Raw genomic sequence first — 18,726 nt, 5'->3', positions numbered from 1 at the left:
CTTCACTTAGCCTGGAAAAAGAGTCTGTTGCTCTATAAAAAAGCCCTCCATAAAGCTAGGACATCTTACTACTCATCACTAGTTGAAGAAAATAAGAACAACCCCAGGTTTCTTTTCAGCACTGTAGCCAGGCCGACAGAGTCAGAGCTCTATTGAGCCGAGTATTCCTTTAACTTTAACTAGTAATGACTTCATGACTTTCTTTGCTAATTTTCATTAGTTACTTCATCCAAACCATCAACATGTCTATTAGACCCCATTCCTACCAGGCTGCTCAAGGAAGCCCTACCATTATTTAATTTTAATGCTTCGATCTTAAATATGATCAATGTATCTTTATTAGTTGGCTATGTAACACAGGCTTTTAAGGTGGCAGTAATTAAACCATTACTTAAAAAGCCATCACTTGACCCAGCTATCTTAGCTAATTATAGGCCAATCTCCAACCTTCCTTTTCGCTCAAAAATTCTTGAAAGGGTAGTTGTAAAACAGCTAACTGATCATCTGCAGAGGAATGGTCTATTTGAAGAGTTTCAGTCAGGTTTTAGAATTCATCATAGTACAGAAACAGCATTAGTGAAGGTTACAAATGATCTTATGGCCTCAGACAGTGGACTCATCTCTGTGCTTGTTCTGTTAGACCTCAGTGCTGCTTTTGATACTGTTGACCATAAAATTTTATTACAGAGATTAGAGCATGCCATAGGTATTAAAGGCACTGCGCTGGTTTGAATCATATTTATCTAATAGATTACAATTTGTTCATGTAAATGGGGAATCTTCTTCACAGTCTAAGGTTAATTATGGAGTTCCACAAGGTTCTGTGCTAGGACCAATTTTATTCACTTTATACATGCTTCCCTTAGGCAGTATTATTAGACGGCATTGCTTAAATTTTCATTGTTACGCAGATGATACCCAGCTTTATCTATCCATGAAGCCGGAGGACACACACCAATTAGCTAAACTGCAGGACTGTCTTACACACATAAAGACATGGATGACCTCTAATTTCCTGCTTTTAAACTCAGATAAAACTGAAGTTATTGTACTTGGCCCCACAAATCTTAGAAACATGGTGTCTAACCAGATCTTTACTCTGGATGGCATTACCCTGACCTCTAGTAATACTGTGAGAAATCTTGGAGTCATTTTTGATCAGGATATGTCATTCAATGCGCATATTAAACAAATATGTAGGACTGCTTTTTTGCATTTATGCAATATCTCTAAAATTAGGAAGGTCTTGTCTCAGAGTGATGCAGAAAAACTAATTCATGCATTTATTTCCTCTAGGCTGGACTACTGTAATTCATTATTATCAGGTTGTCCTAAAAGTTCCCTGAAATTCCTTCAGTTAATTCAAAATGCTGCAGCTAGAGTACTAACGGGGACTAGAAGGAGAAACCATATCTCACCCATATTGGCCTCTCTTCATTGGCTTTCTGTTAATTCTAGAATAGAATTTAAAATTCTTCTTCTTACTTATAAGGTTTTGAATAATCAGGTCCCATCTTATCTTAGGGACCTCATAGTACCATATCACCCCAATAGAGCGCTTCGCTCTCAGACTGCAGGCTTACTTGTAGTTTCTAGGGTTTGTAAGAGTAGAATGGGAGGCAGAGCCTTCAGCTTTCAGGCTCCTCTCCTGTGGAACCAGCTCCCAATTCAGATCAGGGAGACAGACACCCTCTCTACTTGTAAGATTAGGCTTAAAACTTTCCTTTTTGCTAAAGCTTATAGTTAGGGCTGGATCAGGTGACCCTGAACCATCCCTTAGTTATGCTGCTATAGACTTAGACTGCTGGGGGGTTCCCATGATGCACTGAGTTTTTCTTTCTCTTTTTGCTCTGTATGCACCACTCTACATTTAATCATTAGTGATTGATCTCTGCTCCCCTCCACAGCATGTCTTTTTCCTGGTTCTCTCCCTCAGCCCCAACCAGTCCCAGCAGAAGACTACCCCTCCCTGAGCCTGGTTCTGCTGGAGGTTTCTTCCTGTTAAAAGGGAGTTTTTCTTTCCCACTGTCGCCAAGTGCTTGCTCACAAGGGGTCGTTTTGACCGTTGGGGTTTTTACGTAATTATTGTATGGCCTTGCCTCACAATATAAAGCGCCTTGGGACAACTGTTTGTTGTGATTTGGCGTTATATAAATAAAATTGATTGATTGATTGATTGAATATCAATAACTGTCCGGAATTAGTTGTTTATGAGTAAAACATAAGGGAACAGTGTGTTGCACTTCATGTCTCCTCCCCACTGACCGTCTTTTGGCATGTTGAAAGTAAGTGAATTTTTTTTCTTTCTTCCTATTGGGGAAACAGCAGCTGGCTCACTCCGCTCTCCTCTATTAAGGAAGGACTGAGCTCACATGAGACAGAAGCTCCAGCTCGTTGTTTGTTTTTAGGCTTGTGATCGCTTTCATTTTGATTTTACTCAGAAGCCTCGGCGATGCTTAAACTCAAAACTGGCTTATCAGTAGCCGACAGTACTAAAAGTTACCGGTTAGCAGTTAGCTGTAACGTCTGCTAATTTTTTTGCGGTTTATCGGTTTAGTGTTTAGCGGAGTAGCAGTTATCAATGCTAACTTTTTGGTTAGCTGTACCCACCATTGTCTATTTATACAAATAGAGTCTATATTTTTTGCTATTCTTACAAATAATTGTAACTTTGTGCAATATACATTTTCTTCAAAAAATTCTATTTTTATGCAGTATCCAGTTATACAAATAATTCTATTTTTGTCCAGTATCTATTTAAACAAATAATTCCATTTTGTGCAGTATCTATTTTTAGAAATAATACTACTTTGTGCAGTATATATATTCAGGCAAATAAGGCATACAAATAAGTAAATGTTTGTGCAATATTCCTCCACAAACTGGAATAGCAATGCTGTATTCATTTTAAAATGTGTAAACAGACAAACAATGGATTTTTTGGCTCACAATATGGTTTATTACTAATAATTCTAATGGCTTTGTTTTGTCATAAAACTATTGAATTTCTATTTGTTTTGTAGGTGTTTCCCCAAACGTCAATACAATAGGTCATGTACGGAACAAGTAATGAATGATATAAGGTAACTTATGTGTTCAGGGAGGAAGTCTTGTGCTTTATACAAAATGGCAATGACTTTTGACATTTTTGATTTAACATAATTTATATGTGCTTTCCAACTCAATTTATCATCAATGAAATCCCCCAAAATTTAGTTTCATTTACAAGTTCAATTTCAATATCAATATCGTGTACTAGCAAATTTCTACATACATTCCTGGGTTTATTTCCAAATATGATACACATTTACCAAAGTGAAGTAATAATTTATTTGAATCAAACCATTTTTTGAACTTCTGTAGTTCTCTCTCCATCATGTCCAGAACCTGTCCCTAATGATCCCCACTACAAAACACAGTAGTGTCATCAGCAAATAAAATGCAACTCACAAACTTAGAAACCAAGCATATGTCATTAATATATAAAAGAAGCAACAAAAACCCAAGGACTGAACCCTGGGGCACCCCACAAGTGCACTTCAAAAATTCAGAATTTATCCCACAAATATGAACACATTGATACCTATTGTGCGGATAACTTGCTATCCAATCATGAGCTAAACCTGTGATACCATGCCTCCATAATTTATCCAATAATAGGGTCTGGTCCATGCTATCAAATGATTTCTGTAAATCAAAAAAAAAAAAACAATAAATCACTGTAATACTGCCTTTTGCAAGATTGCATGATATTGGTCAGCTTGTTTGTATATGTCTTATATTTACTCTCAGCTTCAATTGTTCTGAGTTTTAAAAATTGCTTGTGCAAAAAAATGTTTCTTTTTACATGCATTCAGCAGTCCCTTTGTGATCCAAGGTTTATCAATATTTCACTTATTACCAACATTTAACATCAATGGACAATATTTATCATATAAATTTGAAATAATGGAGATGAATGATTCATATGATTGATCAATGTCCTCTGTATAAATGTCACACCAGCATTAAATCCGTTCTAAGATTTGCCAAAGTTTCCTCTGTTGTTTTCCTTTTGAAATTTGTCATTTCAATATGATCAATTTTATCAACTTAAGGAATTGTAAACAATGAAGACCGGCAAGTAATCACTAATGTCAACCCACCCATTAAATTCCCAACAATAACATTTGTTAATATATTGTCAGTGAGTGTTGTGTTCGTAGTAATCCTGGTTGGATGACTTCACGAGATACAATCCCATACAAAACACAGAATTGAAAAATTTTGACATGGGGATAAAGACATCATCCTGAGCTGGCCTGACAGTTACCTGACAAATGGGTGTTTCCTGGTTACGTTAAAAGGCTGATGTGGATGGTGAGTGGACATGACATTTGTCTCTAAGGCATGTTTGTGTCAGTGTTTGTCCTCAGTAATTATGAATGAATGAACAGCTGTAAGATTATTAAGGAAACAAACAAACAAACAAACAAAAAAAACACCCAAACATACAAAGTCTCTATACTCAAATACACCGAACCCAGAGGGCATGCACACAGGTTTGTAAATGCATTTCATTTTGTGTGCATTTTTATTTATGGATGTGTGCACAGTTAAATTGTTTATAAACAAATTTGTCAACAAAAATGATTGCAATAACGTAGCTGATCATGTCACTGGCTAACAGAAACAATTACGATAAATGATTAATCACTAATTTGGCATTATACTCTGCTTGTACACACAGTGACGAAAAAGAATTGGCAACAAAAATTAAAATTTAAATACTGTATATAATAACAGCCTATGCAGAATAGAGCAGGAATGGATTTAAAGCTTTTTCAGTCAAGAAGCAAATTGAGCTCATAATGTACAGGGTGGGCCAATAAATGTTACTACTATTTTTAATTTGTAGGCAATTACAACAACCCACAGACCATTGAGTCCTTGAAGACCAACATCCGTCAGGAAATTCGGAGAATCCCTCTTGAGATGTGTGGCAATGTCATCACAAACTTCAATGTGCATGTTGCAGCTGTAATCCAAAGAAGAGGAGCATGGATTGAACATGTCATCAATTATTGAACTGTGTGGAAAACAAGATACAAAGTGGGAAACCTTTGGTATCAAATGTTAATTTGATGCTTCTGTTACAAGTCTGTAAATAAAATTTTAAAATTCTCATTTCAAAAACTTGTGTACGATCAAAAAGTGGTAACATTTTATTGCCACACCCTGTATATATGTCCAGTGTGTGTGTGTGTGTGTGTGTGTGTTAGAGTGGCTGTACTACAGAATGCAGCCTGGACCGGCCCTACGTGTAAGTGCCTTGAGATGACGTGTTCTATGAATTAGTTTTGCATACAGTGGCAAGAAAAGTATGTGAAACCTTGAGCGTTTACATGGTTGAATGTTGGAACGACCTTGAAAAAAAAAAGAGATAAATTAGGCTTTTGCATGTAAAAATTTCTAAAATGATGCCCTTTAAACACACAGTGTTACACAGAAGTTTGGCATTACTTATGGAACCCATTATTTTTTAACTCATATATTTTTATTTAATTTACATCATGATCAGTTTTCATTGTGAGTTTAAAGGGCATCAAAGTGTTCCTTCCAGCACCCGATTTCCCCCTCAGTTGAGGTCAACAGAGTCCCATCCTTAGGGCCTCTTTACTCATAACACGAAAGACGCAGAAACCGGAAGCAAATCCGCGAATCAAACATGAAATGAGGAACCACGAACCATTGTGCGCGTGCACGAAGACAGTGCAAACAGCTGGGACGTGTTGCACCACATCGTGCCACTGATGTGGAGAAAAATAAAATAAAAACAACCTGTATAATTAGTGAATAACACTGGGTTGATATAAATAATAAATAAAAGATGACACAATACAGAATCCCACGGTTAAAAAATAAATGCTACTCACAGGATTCAAACCTGCAATTTACAAAAGCTCTGATTACCAGATGGAAACTTTACCACTGCCTCATATCACTGTCTCATAGCAGGAGTATAAAATGGCTAAAATCAGCAAGAAGATAAACATATTTAAAAAAAAAAAAGAGAAAAAAGCGCCATGATAACTGACCAAACAGCATTTGTTACAGTGTATTTCTGCTGATACATGACTGAAAGTGGCGTATTTGTCGCACTGTTGTCTTGTCATATAGTCCTGCGCTCACAGGACACGTGTGTCGGGCCAGGTCTGCGCACATGTGCACCGGAGTGCACAGACCAAGGGGAGGGCATGCAATGGCATGCAATTCGTCCTTCATGCGCGAGTTGGCTTCAATCATGTTATGTGTGAAGGGGCCCTTACTGTAGACAGCTTGGATGGTTCCCCATTTTCCTCTCCTGAGGTGCTGCACTGTCCTCCAGAAGCACCTTGGTGCAGACTGAAAGTCCTTCACCATAGTTGGTCCAATGTCCGCCCACACCCATTGCTTTGCCTCCCCCAAAGCAGAGGCTACCACACTTCAGGCCTGTTCATACCTTCCAACTGCCTCCGGAGTCCTGTGACATAACATATCCTGGAAAGACTCCTTCAGTCAAACAGCTTCCCTCACCACTGATGTCCACCAAGGTGTTCAAGGGTTACTGCCACTTGAGGTACCTAAGACCTTCAGGACACAGCTCCCTGCTGCAGCTTCACCAATGGAAGCTTTGAACATTCTCCATTTTGGTTCAATGCCCCAACCTCCACAGGGAAATGCTCTGCTGGAGGTGGGAGTTGAAGATCTGTCAGACAGTGGGCTCCTCCAGACATTCCCAGTTCACCGGCACTATCCGTGTGGGCTTACTAGGTCTGTCCACAGTCCTCTCCCACCCTCTGTTCCAACTCACCACCAGATGGTGATCAGTTGATATCTCTGCTCCTCTCTTCACCTGAGTGTCCAGAGCATGTGGACTCAGATCAGATGATATGATCACAAGATCAATTATCAACTTTCGGCCTAGGGTGCTGTTGTACCATGTACACTTATGAGTATCCTTATGTTCGACCATGGTATTTGTTATGGACAGTCCATGACCAGCACAGAAGTCCAACAACAAACAACCACTAGGTTTAGATCAGGCAGGCCGGTCCTCCCAATCAAACCTCTCCAGGTCATTGCCTACATGTGTGTTGAAGTCCCCCAGCAGAACAATGGAGTCCCCCACTGGAGCCCCATGCAGAACTCCAGCCAAGGACTCCAAGAAGTCAGAATACTCCAAACTGCTGTTTGGTGCATACGCACAAACAACAGTCAGTTTTCCCCTGCACAACCCAATGGCACAATGATGTGACCCTCTCATCTGCCAGGGAAAACTCCAATGCAGTGGTGCTCAGCCAGGGGCTCGTGAGCATCCCCACACCCGCCCGGCACCTCAAGCCCTGGTCAACTCCAGAGAAGAATCAGGTCCAACCCCCATCAAGGAGAGTGGCTCCGGAGCCGAGGTCTAACAGGCAGCGCTCCACCTCCTGCACAACCTCTGGCTCCTTCCCCCACAGCAAGGTAATGTTCCATGTCTCCAGAGGTAGCTTTAGCCGCATTAATCTCAATTAACCACTTTAACTTTGTAATGTGGAGTTCTGATTTGAACCCCAGTGCAGAGAACAGACAGGATAGTTAGCCCAAAGTCAAAGTCCAGTTCAAGGTCTTACACGAGGGGGGGTGGGGGGGTGGGGGGGGGGTGAGCAGAAGTGAGACAGAGTCCATACACTGGCAATAACAAGGCACAAGGAAACAAGAAAGATAACTGACTGGACAAAGGGAAGGGTCTATTTTAATGGTAAATGTACTGCCTTTATGCCTGCATCAGATGCTCAAAGCGCTTTACAATAATTACTCACAAAAACAAAACAATACAGAACAGGATGTCAAAGTAAAATGGGAAATAAAGCCACTGAAACAAATACATAACAGTTGTCAGAATAAAAGAACAAAAGAAGCGCATAATAGGAGAAAAGCAACCAATGACTAAGGGCACCAGAAGGAGGGGGAGCAAAGAAAGACGCAAACCATGACAAACCTCACAACTTTTGAGCTTCTTAAATCAGGTATAGAGGTGCTGTGCATCAGAATAGAAACTTTGTTTTTAAAAAGAGCAAACAAGGAAAACCTTCAACTTCTGAACAGCATGTGGATTTGAGAGAGAAGCACAAATCTCAGCAATAATGTGTGTGTCAAATTAACAATGCAGTCAGTCTGTGCCGTAGCCAAGCAGCTAAATGCACGACCTCCCTGAGGCTAGACACAATTATGGAAAAGATGACTGAAAGCTGAAACACTGAGAAACAGGAAATGGTGGGAAGACATACTGTGAAGACACAAGCAGTGAAATCACAGAAATTTTCATTTATTTTTGAATTGTAAAGACATCATTTTGTCCCTGAAAACAGGTTTAAGTGTATTTTTATGTCAGTAGTAATGTATGCGTGTTCCTGTGCGTGCGGCTGTTTACCACATCTCTAAAAAATCCATTAATGTACAAACACCAATTAGCCTCCATGTGAACAATTGCTGCTCTGCTCCCTAATTACTCAATTATAACCAAGAGATTAACGATGGTTAAATAAAAAAAACAATTAAGAACAAAACAATTAAGGCTGCTAATTTTTTTTTTTTTTACCCTCTCTTCCCTAAAGCTATTGTTACTCGGAGATCAGGTTCACTCATTTTATTCGCAAACGTAGGAATTTCTGCCTGAGCCGTGATGTTCCCCAGAAGCTAGATTGCGAAGATATTGGATATGAGCTGCCGAGGAAACAGGGAGCTCCGAGGAGAACAGAAAAGAGGTGAGAGATTTAGGATCATTACAACAATGTTTTTATCCTGCTTATCAGGCGTTGCTCTAATGGAGTGGAGTTATTCCACTTTATCACCGGCATGTTGTTGAGAGAAATGTGGAACATCAATGAGCGTGTAGTCTTAACTTCATGAGCAAACACATTTCAGAAAACATGCTGTCCTCTGGACAGAAAACAGTGTCTGAAATGTCTTCAAGCTACCTAATTTATTACCAAAATACATTCTATTAAATGTCCAATTAAAGATGCATTTATCTGTATTAAAACAGTCTGATCTGAAATCAGAACTTAATTATGGACAATAGATTATTTCTGTTGCAGCTCAACTGATATGGATTCTTTGGCTGCCAATACCCATCCTGATATCATAGAGTTAAAATCATGACTCCAATATATCTGCTGATATATATATACATTATAAAACTGCAATGATTGCTAATATTCCATTGTCCGACCCTGATGAAAAATAAATTTAATCAAGGCTTGATGTTTTACAGTTTAAACGTGAAGTTTCTTGTGAATATAAATACCAATGAATAGACAGAACCAAGAACCAACATACAGTGAGGAAAATAAGTATTTGAACACCCTGCGATTTTGCAAGTTCTCCCACTTAGAAATCATGAAGGGGTCTGAAATTTTCATCTTTGGTGCATGTCTACTGTGACATAATCTAAAAAAAAAAATCTGGAAATCATAATGTATGATTTTTAATAATTTATTTGTATGTTACTGCTGCAAATAAATATTTGAACACCTACCAACCAGCAAGAATTCTGGCTCACACAGACCTGTTAATTTTTCTTTAAGAAGCCCTCTTATTCTGCACTCTTTACCTGTATTAATTGCACCTGTTTGAACTTGTTACCTGTATAAAAGACACCTGCTCACACACTCAATCAATCACACTCCAACCTGTCTACCATAGCCAAGACCAAAGAGCTGTCTAAGGACACCAGGGACAAAACTGTAGACCTGCACAAGGCTGGGATGGACTACAGGACAACAGGCAAGCAGCTTGGTAGAAGACAACAACTGTTATGATTATTTATTAGAAAGTGGAAGAAACACAAGATGACTGTCAATGTCCCTCGGTCTGGGATTCCATGCAAGATCTCACTTTGTGGAGTAAGGATGATTCTGAGAAAGCTCAGAACTACACAGGAGGACCTGGTCAATGACGTGAAGAGAGCTGGGACCACAGTCACAAACATTACGTTAGTAACACATGATGCTGTCATGGTTTAAAATCCTGCAGGGCAGTAAGGTCTCCCTGCTCAAGCCAGCACATGTCCAGGCCCGTTTGAAGTTCACCAGTGACCATCTGGATGATCCAGAGGAGGCATGGGAGAAGGTCATATGGTCAGATGAGACCAGAATAGAGCTTTTTGGAATCAACTCCACCTACCATGTTTAGAGGACGAGAACAACCCCAAGAAAACCATCCCAACTGTGAAGCATGGGGGTGGAAACATCATACTCTGTGGGTGCTCTTCTGTAAAGGGGACAGGATGACTGCACCGTATTGAAGGGAGGGTGGATGGGGTCATGTATTGTGAGATTTTGGCAAACAACCTCCTTCCCTCAGTAAAAGCATTGAAGATGGGTCATAGCTGGGTCTTCCAGCATGACAATGACCCCAAACACACAGCCAGGGCAACTAAGGAGGGGCTCTATAAGAAGCATTTCAAGGTTCTGGAGTGGCCTGACCAGTCTCCAGACCTGAACTCAATAGAAAATCTTTGGAGGGAGCTGAAACTCCAAACATTAACGATTTGGAGAAGATCTGTATGGAGGAGTGGACCAAAATCCCTGCTGCAGTGTGTGCAAACCTAGTGGAAAACTACAGGAAACGTTTGACCTCTGTAATTGCAAACAAAGGCTACTGCACCAAATATTAACATTGATTTTCTCAGGTGTTGAAATACTTATTTGCAGCAGTAACATACAAATACATTGTGATTTCCGGGTTTTTTTTTTTTTTTTTTAGATTATGTCTCTCACGGTGGACATGCACCTAAGATGAAAATTTCAGACCCCTCCATGACTTCTAAGTGGGAGAACTTGCAAAATCACAGGGTGTTCAAATACTTATTTTCCTCACTGTATGTTCCACTGCTGGCACTCGGATTGGTGCTCACTGTATCACATTGCTCAGCATTGGCATAAAATAGACTTCTAGCTGTCAGCATAACAACCACTTGTCTCTTGTTGTTAAAATGCCCACTCTATTTGAAAATGAATGACAGTTGGTCACTCTGTCTGTATCTCTTGTAGCTAAAAAGACCAGGGGGTGGTGGGGTCCCAGCCAGGCTTGACAGTATTCTAAACAATGTTACTGGACTGCCCTCTGTTGGACAAATTACATAATGACCATATCCAACACATTTTTTTCTGCAGTGTTTATTTGGTAAGATAAAAGTTTTCATAATATAAAAGTTTATAAAAGTTTTCGAATTAATTCCAATACTGACATGATTGTGAAAGGTTCACATCGGCTGATATCGTCAACCAACTGATGTATTGACAGGCTCTATTTTCTGTGGATCTGATAAAAACCAGATCCCCCTTTGATTGGTAAAGGAGGCTTTGGTCTTTACCCAGCGGATGGCGGTCACCACAGCAGACACAGTCTACATCTGCACTGGGATTTGCCACACATTTTACACTGGGTGGTGATGGTCTAGTGGTTAAGCATTGGGCTTGAGATGAGAAGATCCTCAGTTCAAATACCATCCTGGCCGGAACATCACTAAGGGCCATTGGGCAAGGTCTTTAATCCCCTATTGCTCCCAGTGTGTAGTAAGCACCTTGAATGGCAGCACCCTCACATCGGGGTGAATGTGAGGTATTATTGTAAAGCACTTTAAGCGTCTGATGCAGATGGAAAAGCGTTATATATACATGCAGTCCATTTACCATTTAAAAAAGTATTCATTTTTTTATTCATTCTTTTTTTTTTTATTCTAGTTCAGGGTCAGGAGGGGCTGGAGCCTATATGGAGAGAAACAGACACGGTCACACTCACAAAAGTTAAAAACGTTTTGAAAAAAAAATGAAAGGATTATTAAGCATACGGACCGTGAGGTAACTCACGGAGGAAACTGGTCCGTATTGACAACACGTCGTCGGCCTGATATCCCAGTACAGGCCGAGCAATCAAAGTTAATCATTTGTTTATTATATGGCTGTTATACATATAAATGCACAAACTTACAGTATCGCCCAAGTATGAAAGCTGCTGACAGCACGTAGTCAGACCTATTGGCTTCACCTCCATGAAGAACTTGCTAACAGATGGTCCAGTCGTTAGCTGGTAAGCTTTCAATTTGTGTGTTTTTTCATATGCAGCTTCGATATTTAAGGAGTATGTTTATGCCCAACTTTGTAACAAAAGTATGCGTTGTGGAGCGATTGTCATGGTAGCCGGTCCGGATATGGGAATAATCAGCCAATTAGAGCGTGTGTAGTGTCACAGCCAGTGTTGCCACAGTTACTTTGAAAAAGTAATCCAATTACTGATTACTGATTACTCCTTGAAAAAGTAACTTAGTTACTTTACTGATTACTCAATTGTAAAAGTAACTAAGTTAGATTACTAGTTACTTTTTTAGTTACTTTCCCCAGCTGCCGACAACAACCCACGTCAACATGACAATGATACTGGTTTTGCCAAAACTCACTTTATAGTCACCCTTTCTTGACTTCAATGAAAATAAATACTTGTTTTATAAAAAGTAAAATAAAGACCTCTTTCTTGACCTCATATTTAACTGTTGACAGCACTGTAACAGTAAAACTTGCAATTTCAAACCTACATTGTTTATAAATGTAACTATTAAATTCTAACATTTTTCTAACATTTAAATTCTCTCTAAACATTTTACTTGTCGAAATTATTATTATTTTAAGCAGTATTAGTAGTTGTAGTAAGAAACGGCTTCAAAACTGGATCTTTAATCTAGGGCTGTTGTGGGGGGGGGGGCACATCCCTGCCCCACGCCCCCATCCCATCTGGATTCGCCCCTGCTTTGGCGTTTGAGCACAAAGAATGGATAACATTTATTTATGCAGAAAACAGGACCAGATTTACAGGTAAGAAAGTTTTATTGCGTTTTCACATCATGTGGTCCTCAGAAAGAGAGTTTAGGTGCATTTGAGTGGAAAATAGTGTTAGTTGTTGACACGTCGCGGAGGATCAGCTGTTTTTAACGAGACGATACGGAGCAGCTCAGCTCAGAATTCTAAATAAAGGAGGAAAAAAGTATAAAAATGTCTTCGTAAAGCTCAGTGCAGGTATGCTGATCACCGCGCTTTAAGAGGTGAGGACGAGTCGAGCAGCTGCAAAAAACCGTGGATGAAAAGCTCACAGCTCGCTTAAAGTGGGACGTTCAGTCGAACCCCGACCCCCTGCCCACAGACCAAGTTTAATGCTGCTATCGACCCACAATGAAAAATAATAGTAACGCACAGTGACATGGAGAAGTAACTTTAATCTGATTACTGACTTGGAAAGATTAACGCGTTAGATTACTCGTTACTAAAAAAAAGTGGTCAGATTAGAGTAACGCGTTACTAAGTAACGCGTTACCGGCATCACTGGTTACAGCCATATAATATCACCATGTGGACAAAGTTTTAATCAATAAAATACAGAAAATGTAAACAAAAAAAAAAAAAAGTCAACAGTCAGCATGCAGAAAGTAAACAGCGCTAATCACATCACCTCCTCCGCTCAGGTCCAACTATGAGTCATGAAATTATTGTGAAACATTTCACAGAAAAGTCAAATCTGAAATTAATCTCTCGAAAACATTCAAACCCTCGCACTGTGAAATGAAATAAAAGCAACTAAAAGCTGATTTCATTCTGCTGTTCAACTCATCTCTTTGATTTTGGCATCAATCAGAAAGTGTTTTCACATTTTAGTTTTATGAATTGATCACAAACTGGAATGAGGTCACCTTAACAACAAAAGCAACATTGTACTAACACCACACTAATCAGAGGGGTGATGGGCAACTTGTGCGCTGGACAGACACTCTATATACAGTTGTATGCAAAGGTTTGGGCACACCTGATAATTTTCATGATTTTCCGTTATAAATCATTGGTTGTCTGGATCAGAAATTTCAGTTAAATTTATCACATAGCAGACGAACAGTAATATTTGAGAAGTGAAATGAAGTTCCTAGTATTTACAGAAAGTGTGTGATAATTATTTAAACAAAATAAGGCAGGTGCATAAATTTCAGCACCCTGGTCATTTTATTGATTTGAATACATTTAGCACTAATTATTAGAACACAAAATTGGTTGGTAAGCTTATTGACTCTTGACCTCCTTACACAGGTGAATCCAATCATGAGAAAGTGTATTTAAGGTGGCCACTTGCAAATGTTTCCCCTCTTTGCATCTCTTCTAATGAGTGGCAACATGGGAGCCTCTAAACAACTCGCAAATGACCTGAAAACAAATATTGTTCAACATCATGGATAAGGGGAAGGATACAAAAAACTATCTCAGAGATTACAGCTGTCAGTTTCCACTGTGATGAACATAAGTGAGGAAATGGAAGATCGCAGGGACAGTACTAGTTAAGGCCCGAACTGACAGGCCAAGAAAAATCTCAAGATGAAGTGAAGGATCGTGAGAACAGTCATAGTCAACCCACAGACCTGCTCCAAAGACCTACAAACATGATCTTGCTGCAAATAGTGTCTCTGTGCATCAATCAACTATACAACGCATTTTGCACAAGGAGATGCTGTATGATGCTGTAATGCAGAGAAAGCCTTTTCTGCGTACACGCCACAGACAGAGTCGCTTGAGGTAAGCTAAAGCACATTTGGACAAGCCAGCTTCATTTTGGAATGAAGTGGTGTGGAATGATGAAACCAAAACTGACTTATTTGGACATAACAAAGGGCGAGATGCATGGCTGAAAAAGAACACAGCATTCCAAGAAAAATGCTTGCTAGCTACAGTAAAATTTAGAGGTGGTTCCATCATGGTGTGTGGCTGTGTGGCCAGTGCAGGTACTGGGAATCTTGCGACAGATGAGGGTCACTGTAACTCTGTGAGGGTCATTCATGCAGAGGAACAAGTACAATGTTCTGGAATGGCCATCTCAGTCCCCAGACCTGAATATTATTGAAAATCTGTGGTGTGATTTTAAGTGGGCTGTCCATGCTCAGAAACCAACAATCCTGAGATGTTTTGTAAAGAAGAATGGTCCAAAATACCTTCAACCAGAATCCAGACTCTCAGAGGAAGCTATAGGAAGTGTTTAGTGGCTGTTATTTCTGCAAAAGGACAATCTATTAAATATTGATGTATTTTTTATGTTGGGGTGCCCAAATTTATGTACCTGCCTAATTTTGTTTAAAGAATTATTGCACACATTCTGTAAATCCTATAAACTTCATTTCACTTCTCAAATGTCACTGTGTTTGTCTGCTATATGATATATTTAACTGAAATTGATCAAAACAACCAATGACTTATAAAGGAAAAACATGTAAATCATTCACACCAATCAATCAAGATGATCCATCTGGGCTTATTGGTTGTTGAGATATTGAAAATAATGTGTTTTCAGACCTGGTTTTCCTTGGCCTTTGACCAAAGTACTCCAAAATCTAATCACCTCTACTGAGCTATCTTGTCCACCCACCCACCCACACACACACACACACACACACACACACACACACACACACACACACACACACACACACACACACACACACACACACACACACACACACACACACACACACACACACACACACACACACACACCAGTGAAAACAATACCCCACTAGCATTTCTCTGACACGCAGGCTAAAAATATAAAATCCTACAAATAAAGCAGTGCTCCTTTGTGGGGAATAACACCAAGAAATCCCTCTAGCAGCAACTTAATCTACATGGAACATGTCTAGAACACCTGTGGACAAACTTATCAAGATGATTAAAAACACCCAAACTTTTTATTCTCAGTAATTATTCCCCTGTTGTTTGTGTCGTGCTGTTCCTGAAGCCACCTGTCAATCACACAGTGTGGGCTGGCCTGCATGATCTCTGTTCTGTGGTTTGGTGCCAGTTGGAGATTGCATGGGTATGTGGCGCTGTCACAAAGGAAACCGCATCGCTGACTGTCAGATTCACAGCCATGAGACAAACGGAGTTATTATGCAATGACTGGTCGTGTCCCCGGCCAAATTGGAGATGGACTGAGTTCAGTTCATGATTTACTCACCGTCCTCCTCTGTCTGTTTGATGATCTCCTCGCTCTCCTTGCTCCCCTCCGGGTTGGCGAGGACCAGCCGGAGTCGGACCTTAACAAAGGGCCTGAGACCCCTCAGGGTGTAATGTGACGACGTCTGGATCAGTTCCTCTGCTGCAAACTCCTGGTGGTTGAACACGTACTGGTACTGCACCTGGAACACAAGAACCAGTCAGTCCAACGTAACCAGGATGAAAACCTAGAGAGCTGCTCAACTGTGATGGACCACAGACTAAATCAGAGGTGTGTGCAGGTCCAAATGTGTTGCAGAAATGACCTTGAACACTGGAAGCACAACCAATATCCGAGGAAGTCAGAATGGCCACTTTGGGGTTGTCCAACTTTACTCCTACTGGGGCCAGAATACACAGCCCAGCTTTTCTGTTGACTCATGGGACTAGAAGATGGACTCACCACAGCTGAACTCTGAGACATCTGTTACATGCTTTGTTCTAACAAAGTGGACGGTTTTGAAATTCCCATTTGAAAATTCCAAATTCCCAGCTTATATATAGTGAGATGGATGGTGATGATAGAGCCATCAGCAGGAGGATAAGAGGGAAACTAAAGAGGAGGTTTATGGATGTGCTGAGGGAGGACATGCAGGTGGATGGTGGAAGAGAGGAAGAGGCAGAGGACAATGGTGAGATGGAAATGAGTGATCTGCTGAGGTGCCCCCTAACAGGAGAAGGTCGTGGGATCGATTCCCAGCCTTTGTGTGTGGAGTTTGCATGTTCTCCTCATGTCTGCGTGGGTTTCCTCCAACAATCAAAAACATGCTTATTGAGGGTCTGCTCCTTTCTCTGCCCCTGACCAAGGCAGAGTCTACATTTGGAGTTGCAACTGGAGGTGCTGGATTGTGGTTGCCCACTGCTCCTAGTTAGATCATCTCTCTAACAGTAATTAGGATATGTTAAATGCAGACAAGTTTCGTTTTATGTTTATATGTGCAATGACAATAAAATTTCTATTCTCTGCTTGGGCCATGTTACCATCACAATTAATAATACAAATATACAGGACATTTTGGGAAATTTTGTGAGTCCATGCTGGTGCACAGGATGGGAGGCTTACAGAAGAAGACACTACCCCCATCTCTGGATGGAGTCGCAACTCAAACAGAGAGAAAAAAAAACAGAATCAGGCAACGGAAACAACAAATACAGTATAATTTGTCAGCATTAAGCAACAAGAAAAACAGAAGAAACACTAAGGTGGTCACCGACCACTAGCCCTAAGCTTCACTAAAAGACCCGGACTTTAGATAAAGTTGAGGCCGCAACCAACTTTGTTTACTAATAAATTAATTTAAAAGGGTAAAAAGCATAGGAATATACTACGTCAGTATGCTAGCCATACAAAACGGAAAATAAGTGCGGCTTAAGTCTGGACTTGAAAGTTTCTACAGAATCTGACTATTTTATTGATGGAGGGAGACCATTCCACAGAACAGGGGCACAATAAGAGAAAGCTCTGTAACCCGCAGACTTTTTATTCACCCTAGGGACACAAAGAAGTCCTGCACCTTGAGAATGCACAGCCTGGGCCGGTATGTAGGGGTTTAAGTAGGTCAGCTGATTAGGGAGGTGCCAGTCCGTGTATAATTTTACAGGTTAGTAACAGAACCTTAAAGTGTAGGTGACACAATATGTTTGTTTTTTTTTTGAGTATTTAAGACTAAAATTAAACAATAGTTTGAAATTTATACTTTCCTGGTGCACAGTTACTGAAGAGAGAAATATTTGAATTTTGAACTGCGCGGCACTAAAAACCGGGAACTTCCTGGCTGGTCGTGACATCTGAGAAGAAGGAGGAAGTGATCACAGCACCAGAACCAGTATCTTAATTCATGGATTTTTACAGGCTACTGACAGCCCCGTTTCCACCGAGTGGTTTGGGTTGGAGCTGCACCGTGTTTTCGGTGTCAGAACAGTTAATTCTTGCCGTCAGACTCCTTTTGATTGGCAGGTGGAACACTTGTATTGACAAGTGCACACGCAAGGTGTCTGCAGCTTCTCTGCTCGACACAAAGGCAAAACTGACTGTTTCACATTATTTTATTTTATTGTAGATCATGAGAATTCCGTTGCAGACTGAGATGTTAGGAGCATATAAGGCGCTGCGAGCCTTTTAACTTGTAGCGTAAAGCACCTCGCGGTGGAAAAAGAGGATCCATTCACAGCAGAGACCCGAACCATCAGCCGCAATGAACGGATTACACCTATAGTTGACCGTGCTGCTCCCACATCGGTATAGCAGAGACTCGTCCCATCATGGACTTTTCAACAGGCACGACAATGAATTATTTTCTCACTGAAATGGACAGGTAAGACTATATTATTTAGTCATTGTCTGAATGGTTTTAATATTTAATAATAACATGTTACACTACTAACGTACAGTACACAAACAATTGAAAAAGGAAACAATATTTAGTTTAAAAATAGTTTATATTTTCAGTCCCTCATGACATTTTTTTCATATTTGAATGTACCTGTTTTTCAGGAAAAAAAAAAAAAAATCATTAATAAAAAATCCACAGCATCACTTTTTTTCTGATGTCACAGATAGAAAAACTATTTTTTTTTTAAATCAGTAGATTAGACCAAAGAAGTGGCAAAAAAGTATCACATCTACCGGCATTCCGAAATCGGC

At 40.1% G+C, this 18,726-nt stretch overlaps 1 protein-coding gene and 1 long non-coding RNA gene across 2 annotated transcripts in view; one reads left to right on the top strand and one right to left on the bottom strand.

The window, feature by feature from the left end:
• ptprt (protein tyrosine phosphatase receptor type T) overlaps positions 1-18,726 on the bottom strand; it is a 1,196,058-nt gene that overhangs the window by 726,093 nt on the left and 451,239 nt on the right. The window contains exon 10 of the mRNA XM_034165958.1: positions 16,045-16,225. Within this exon, the coding sequence (XP_034021849.1) occupies positions 16,045-16,225 (181 nt within the window). The remainder of the gene's footprint in view (positions 1-16,044; positions 16,226-18,726) is intronic.
• LOC117506454 lies at positions 5,645-12,761 on the top strand. Its single transcript, XR_004559470.1, has 3 exons — positions 5,645-5,732; positions 11,407-11,411; positions 12,746-12,761. It is a non-coding gene; the product is annotated as an uncharacterized LOC117506454 (long non-coding RNA).

This window comes from Thalassophryne amazonica, chromosome 3 (assembly GCF_902500255.1).
Source record: "Thalassophryne amazonica chromosome 3, fThaAma1.1, whole genome shotgun sequence".
NCBI lineage: Eukaryota > Metazoa > Chordata > Actinopteri > Batrachoidiformes > Batrachoididae > Thalassophryne > Thalassophryne amazonica.
Note: the sequence above shows the minus strand (reverse complement) of the source record. Positions and strands in the feature narration are given on the sequence as shown.